Below are 7,665 nucleotides of genomic sequence, written 5' to 3'. Positions count from 1 at the left end.
ACATTGTACACTGATATTTCATTTCAAACCACTTTTTTATTCTCAAGACTAAAGCATCGACTTCAGATTGGTTTCTGGGAATTCTGGGAAACTCACCGTTCACCGTCAGCTGAGCAGTGGATCGACTCTTGCCGGCTACAAAGACGACCGGGCCAGACATGGAGGTTTCTGTGGAGGTGAGACAGAGGCTGTGGACGGTTCCTTCCCTGTCGATGTTCACTGCAGCACACGGCTCCAGAACTTCACCGTTCAGGGTCCACCTCGGAGGCCTCCCTGACTTCAGGCTGGTCTCCACCTGGAACAGCGCCGGCTCCGGCTCCATCACCTCCACTGCTTTCATCCCCCGCACTATTTTGATCGCCTGCTCTGCATGCACAGCCACAACAAACATCACCACTGCTGCACTCATGAGACTAGTTTTCTTGTCATTGTTGCTGATGCTGTGATACTGAGCATCTCACCCTCTACCAGAAGCTGACAAGATGTTTCATCATCTCCTGCATCACACGTGTAGGTGTCTTCGTCCGAGGAGCAGACGTCATCGATGGTCAGCTGCCTGTAGATGTCTTGGCTGATTAGTTGGTACTTCTTACCAGGCAGGAGCTCCTTCCTGTTCTTGTACCACCTGACCTGAGCATTAGGCCTCGAAACCTGGCACTCAAGCAGACCTCGGTGCCGGTACATGGCTATCTTGACCCTCAGAGGACGTACGATCTGGACTGGAAGCTCTAAAGATGGGACGAACAGACGTTACATCTTGATGACCAACAACAACTTAAACATTTTCATGATTTCATAAAGGAGTGAAACCTCCATAAATCCATGTGTTATTGCTTTATGCTTGGTTTGTGACTCTGGCGGCCTACCTTTCACCGTGAGAGTTGCATAAGATGAGACGCGCTCTGCAGTAAATCTGATCTCTCCTGCATGTTCTGGTCTGACTGACTTGAAGGACAGGGTGTGAGTTTTACCTGAAATCAGATTAAAGCGAATATTTGTGTCATTTTTAACTAATTCAACCAGGTTACATTTTGTCTTCAGTGACTGCGGTCACATTAAGTCAAGTAACACCAAGACAAGCATCAAAAACAAAAAAACTGATGCTAAAACAGTTGATGTCTTACCCTGGTGCCTGATCTTAACACTGTCACCATGTCGGATGCGGCAGTCATCTCTGTACCACCGACCGTCCACATCCACCTGGTTGACCTCACACAGGAAGTTCACGGGCTGGCGCTCCATCGTATCAACGTCCTCCAGCTCCTTCACAATGTGGATGTCTCTAGCTGACAGAAAATATCAAAACTATGACTCTAAACTTAGTGAGAGCAACCAAACCCAGTTCTACAAATCATTTAGTCATTGTTCTCTTACAGTTTAGGGCACAAGTCTAAGTACAGATTCCAATTGCCTAAGAATTGTTGGAATGAAGCAAACATTTCTTACCAAATCCTGAGTGTTTTTTCAGGAAAATCTAAAAGTGTTCATTTGATATACAGACAACAAGACACTGAAGTCATGCAACCACTGATGAGTCTAGTATAGTTTGGATGTTTTTGATGAACCAACTTGCAAAACATTCAAGTATAATCCATTTTTCCCTCCTCCTGGAGGATACTGAGGCGTTCCCAGGTCAGATGAGATCTGTAATTCCACCAACAAGTTCTGGGTCTACACCAGGGTCTTCTCAAGTTGGACGTGCCCAGACAGCCTCCAAAGGAAGATACCCAGGAGGCATCCTCATCAGATGTTGAACCACCTCAGCTGGCTCCTTTTGACACAAAGGAGCAGTGACTCCAAGCTTCCTCTGGATGTCTGAAGTCCTCATCCTATCTCTAAGGCTGAGCAAAGCCACCTCGCGAAGGAAACTCACTTCGACTGCTCTAGTCCACAATCTCCTCCTTCAGGTCACCACTCAGACATCATGTCCATAGATGAAGGTTAGAATGTCAATCGACCGGTAAAACGAGAGCTTTGCCTTTTAGCTCAGCTTCATCTTCATCACAACGGTCCAGTACAATACCAACATCACTACCGATGCTACAACCAGTCCACCTCTCTATCTCACACTCCATTTTCCCGTCACTCGAGATCATGAGTTACTTAAACTCCTTTGCATGAGGCAGCCACTCACCCACAACCCAAAGAGAGAGAAATCCACCAATTTCAAGCAGAGAACCTTGGAGTTTGGAGATGCTGACTGTCAAACCATCCCAGTCGGCGCTGAAGGTCAGGGCTCCATGAAACCAATAGAACCACATCATCTGCAAAAAGCTGAGACATAGCTTTGAGGTTTTCAAACTGGAAAACCTCCTCACCATGGATGTTGTCCATAAATATCCCAAATAGGATGAGAGGCGAAGGGGCAACCCTTTTGGATTCCAACACCCACCATGTTTGATTTGATGGCTAGAATACAAACACAGCGCTTGCTTTAGTTGTACACGGCTTGTGGCAACACATATGGTACCCCATACATCCACAGTAACCCCCTACTATAGGCCTTTTTTATATCCATAAAACACATGTTGACTGGATGGTCAAACTCCCAACTCTGCAAGGGTTCAAAGCTGGCCCAGTGTTGCAGGACAAAATCCGCACTGCTCCTCCAGAATCTAAGGTTCAACAGTGAGTTCAACATTTACCAGTTGCTCTACTTGATGGTTTATGTTGTTTTCTACATGGACATCTCCATCTCACATATTACATCTTACTGCATGGTTGCTATTGTGCAATGTATTCTAAGAAAAGTCCACCATTTCCTTCATTGAGCACATCAGGATGCGGAAGAATGTAAAACAGGAAAGCATACATAGTTTTGTTGTTACAGTCCATCATTTAAACAATCAAACTTTGGTTCAGTGTTGATCTGACTCAGCCTGGGTCACATCAACATATTAAATCCTAAGTATGACTCCGTCTCTTGTACTACTTTACCTTTGACGTGTAGTCGGCCTGCAGTTTGGACACCGTTGGCCTGGAAAGCGAACACCCCGGCGTCTCCCAGAGCCACCCTCTTCAGTATGAGCGAGTGTTTCTTCCCATGCGTGCTGATGCGACAGTTGGGCTTCGACCTGAGCTGCATCCCGTCTCTGGTCCACATGCCCTCGATGTAAGCCAGGTTTAGAGTCACCTCGAAGGAGCAGCTCTCACACTCGGGCACCTCCACATCCGCCAAACCCTTTAACACCTGCAGGCGGTTTTCTGGCAAACAGACGCACACACGGCTTTAGGGATTTAAAAGCTTTTCACTTTTTGCAGGAGCCACTTTGCTGATGAGAATAAAACTCACTGGCCGCTGCTACTATTCCTCCAGGAATGTCTTCCATGTCTTCTCTCGGGGTGATGGAGGAACCTTTGCTTTGTGGCACAGTAAACAGGCTGCAACTACAATGAAATATAGATCAAGTAATGATTCATAACATGATTATAAGGAATGTTCAGTTGTTCTTCTACAATTTTCATACGTATTTTGTTTGGGCCTTAATTCCATCTGCACAACAAACTCCTCTCAGGCTAATGATGATATAAACTCTTCCAAAATGGCAACAGTGGCCGATCAAAATGGACACGCATGGTATCAACTTTGATCCCCGTGATGGCATGCCAGACCTCCTCAGTAATGAAGAGCACAGTAATCTCTGTCACCTCACTTGGCTGAGCTCAGCACCACCGATATAGACTCAGCTGCCTCCATGAGGCTGCCTGCACCGAACTCAGAAGAATAGGAAGCTTTAAAACGCAAACAAGGGGCCAGACGAGAGGTGCCGATCACTGAACTGATTGACGAGATAATCTGCGATCAGGAAACACCTGGTGGTTGAGATGTCTTCCAATCCAAGGGCGGGGTCAGTTCATCTCATTAGCTACCGGCTGACGTGGCATTTCATGATGCGTCACACGTTGACATTGTCTTTGCAAACAATTATCTAGATTATACATAAGGACTTAATATGTTATGATAAGGGAGTTCAAATCTACCCCAAGAGAGCCACAGACAGCATGAAACAAAAAACTAAAGATGGTGAATACTGTATACATTCTTAGACTTGATGCGATTTTTTAAAATAAAGTTTCCATTAACACCACGTTCATTAGTGCACAAAAACCAACAGAAATAATTGATAGAATATCAGATCAGCCGGAGCAACGCGCCTACCTTCAGCTTGGGCGTCTTCTAGAAAGAATCCATCCTTGCATACCTACTTGTTGCGCCAATTACCAAAAAACGGATAAAACATCCACCATGGCAACAGATCGATCCGAGCCTTGTCCTGTTTCTCACAAATCCTTCGAGATTAACAGCAAACGTTTAGCCAACGAAGAGCATGTCCAGGTTCGCCCGCTGCATCCCAAACTTGACCGCCTTTGGTGCTTTCTCTTTTTTTTCTCCTTTCTGTCTGTGATGGAGCATAGTGCTGAACAGCTGACATATCTCTCCCCACATACTGGCCTCTAAAATAGCCCTCTGTCAGTATGAGAGGGAGGATATCTTTGGCTCTAATGGTGTGAGGCAACTCATGTTCAGCATCAATGGAACCAAGGCAAACAGTCCAAATGTATACAACAGGATTAGAGCGTTTGATGGTTTTCCAGAATGAGTGATTGACAAAAACATTGCGGCATTTCCTGGGAAAACGTCTATTTAAGTGCATTTTAAGTTACCACTGCGGAGAACGAGGATGTAAATCTTTAGCTTGTAAATTTGTAGAATCATACTGACGCCAAATAACTTCTCGGAGACATCACCGGGGCATTGGACGAGCTGGCGTGCAGCTTAATCATGTGCTCTTTGCAATAACTACTGACCCACATCTGTCAGCGGCAGGGTAAAGAGATCAAACCGTCTCCGCGGGGAGTTTCCACCACTGCCGCAGTTGCAAGGTCATGAAAGATTAAACGATAGCTCCCATTTCTGTGGGTCATCAGTGGTCAGCGCAGACGCAAAGTCCTTACAAAGAGACACACACATAGCCTCTTTATTAATACATATCTATATTCGATGTTTATTGGCACAAAAAGATGCAAAAAGAGATTCACAGATGGACAATTTTCCAAAATACAGATACTGTAAAATGGTATAGGTTTTTTTTGGAGCCAAAAGCAAGAAAATTAAAGGTGCTAACAGAACATTTTTGGTCTCTAAAACATATGTACTAGGCTACAATTTGTCTTACGTTGCTGCTTTTTCCGATTCATACGTAAATAATTTGCCTTTTCTGTTATTATTTTGGCTGTTTTAGTGTTCAACAGAGTTGGTAAATCTCAATTCTGACTGATAAAGAGTTAAGACACAAGTTCCCTTAGGCTTGCTGTTTGCTTAGATTATTATTTATGGTCTAGACAGTATACATTTCTTGTACTGTTTTTCCAAAATACTGTTAAATATTGCAAAATGTTGGGTGTTGTTGGAGCCAAAAACAAGAATGACAATTTAACAGCAGGCTACTGTAAAAATTAGAATTGCTAATTATACATTTTTGGTCTGTTAGAATATATTTACTAGACTACAATTTCCCCTACATTGCTGCTTTTTATGATTCATAAATAAATAACTCGCTTTATCCTTTATTGTTTTGGGTGTTTTAATGTTTAACAAAGACGGTAGATTTCAATTCTGAATGATAAAGAGTTAAGACACAGGTTCTGTAATGGCTAACGTTTGCTTAGGTTGTTATTTATGGGATATATGTCTGGAGTTCACAATAGTGTTGAAGAAATGTAATTTACATGCAACTGCAGTTACACTTATTATTAATTACAGTGGCGACACGATACAAATACTGCATATCATTAGAAAGTTTGTATTAAACAGTAAACCTTATATTCTACTGTAGAATAATATAATCAGTTCTACAGTTATTACCTGTTTAATTACAACTGTAACAGTGTTAAAGTTCAGTAAAACACTGGCAACCACCGCTGTATTTTAAACTTGTGGCCGTGTGTGTTATTCTTTATCGAACTCATACGAGGTTTAGGTTTGCAGGGTTCCCTCATCCAGACAGAACAAAGCCAGCAGCAGCAGCAGCAGCAGCATTGTGTGCAGACTCTCTTTGACAGACAGCTCCATGTGCCACAAGCGCTCATAAGTCCAGTGAAACTCTACCGACGGGATAATCTCTGAGCCGTCCTCCTCCCGCTGCTGCACAAAAAAACAACTTGTCGTCACTGAGAGAATAGTGACCCATAAACAAAAGCGAACCAGTCTCACTTTACAGATCTCTAACCGCCCACTCATCACAACGCTTTGAACTGTGGAAGCTTTACAGGGAAAAAGATGAAGAGTCATTCTACACAATGTCATAAATGGCTGTAAAATACACCAACTGCAGGGTTTTTCAAAATACAGTTAAATGCCGTAAAATGTGACACTTTTTTGGAGAGACAGGAAGAATTATTGTAAAAATCGAACATGTGAAAGAGGTGTTTTCATTTCTAGTGTTCATCCTCCTTCTAGAAACCAACAGAAGGGATAAAGATAAAAATCATACTGAGAAACTAAAAACTTGTGAAACGTGGTCAAAACATAGATTCATGATTTAAGTTTGTTCACTGTAAAAGAAAAGAAATAGCTTTCAACTGTAATTTACTTGTATTTCAGAGATTTCCACACCTTTGTGAAATGTCAGATGATAACTAGTAGAAATAGAGAAAGAAATTACTGTAAAAAAAAAAAAAAAAAAAAAAAAACCAAAACTATAAATAATGTCCACACCAAAACTAACAGTAATTCATTCTTTTACATTTGACCATAATAATAATTTCCTGTATTTAAACCAGCAAGATATACTGTTATTTTACAGGTAAATTGCATATATCTAATTTTAAAAACTGAAAAAAGAATTAATTTACATGTTGGCAGTAAAAAAATTAAAAAAAAGTAAATAATGTCAACATCGAAAATATTTATTTTTTAAAAACACTAATTTGTCCTTTTACAATGTCTGAGTATGAATTTACACTGTTTCACTTTATTTAAATCAGCTAAAAAAATATCTGTATTTTACATACATTCACTGTTTGTTTTCACAGGTCTTACAGTTTTTGAAAATTACAGTTTTGCACCTATTTTTTATGTATTTTTTTCTGGCTTCTTGCTGCTAGATTTTCACGTTTTTGTTGTTTTATTTTTACTATTTTTAAATTTGTAGTGTTTGGTAAGAAAAAGAAATCATTTTCAGATTTCAGAATTAGACCTCCACTCTGGCTCATAAAGATTAAAGATGCATTGTTATGTACTATATATGTCTGCATTTCACAGCGTTTGTTTTAAATCTTTCACAATAAAAAATGCAATTTACAGTTATGATGCTGAAAACAGTGGCAACACTATATAAATACAGTATAAGCTAATAAAATAAATTACAAGAGTAAAACTACAGCTTTGTGTGTTTTACAAGAAAGTAGCTCGCAGTAAAGTTAAAATATTTTATGTGTTTATGTATTTTTGATGCTAATTTCTAAACTACTGTTGAAGCCACAGATTTATTTTATTTTATTTTATTTTTTTAAAGGCCCAAAATCGTTCCCCGGGACGATGAGACTGACCAACCTGACGTCTTGAAATGTGGACCTTTATCCTTGTGGCATCTTATGGATGGTGCACAAACTAAAAATAGAGTAAAGTTAAAGGAAGCGAAGCAACGTGAGGATCTGCTGAGT

The 7,665-nt window shown here is 40.9% G+C and overlaps 1 protein-coding gene across 1 annotated transcript in view; it reads right to left on the bottom strand.

Moving 5' to 3' along the window:
- Positions 1-4,328, bottom strand: part of obscna (obscurin, cytoskeletal calmodulin and titin-interacting RhoGEF a) — a 55,131-nt gene extending 50,803 nt beyond the window's left edge. Inside the window, exons 1-7 of the mRNA XM_008292050.1 lie at positions 4,160-4,328; positions 3,293-3,387; positions 2,938-3,204; positions 1,125-1,286; positions 867-971; positions 462-728; positions 97-366 (exon numbers count right to left, since the gene is read on the bottom strand). Coding sequence (XP_008290272.1) covers positions 97-366; positions 462-728; positions 867-971; positions 1,125-1,286; positions 2,938-3,204; positions 3,293-3,329 — 1,108 coding nt within the window. The 5' untranslated portion in view covers positions 3,330-3,387; positions 4,160-4,328. The remainder of the gene's footprint in view (positions 1-96; positions 367-461; positions 729-866; positions 972-1,124; positions 1,287-2,937; positions 3,205-3,292; positions 3,388-4,159) is intronic.
- Positions 4,329-7,665: the final 3,337 nt, after the last annotated feature.

This window comes from Stegastes partitus, unplaced genomic scaffold, assembly GCF_000690725.1.
Source record: "Stegastes partitus isolate 25-593 unplaced genomic scaffold, Stegastes_partitus-1.0.2 Scaffold780, whole genome shotgun sequence".
Taxonomy (NCBI): domain Eukaryota; kingdom Metazoa; phylum Chordata; class Actinopteri; family Pomacentridae; genus Stegastes; species Stegastes partitus.
The sequence above is the reverse complement of the archived record's forward strand: the minus strand, read 5'-3'. Positions and strand labels throughout refer to the sequence as shown.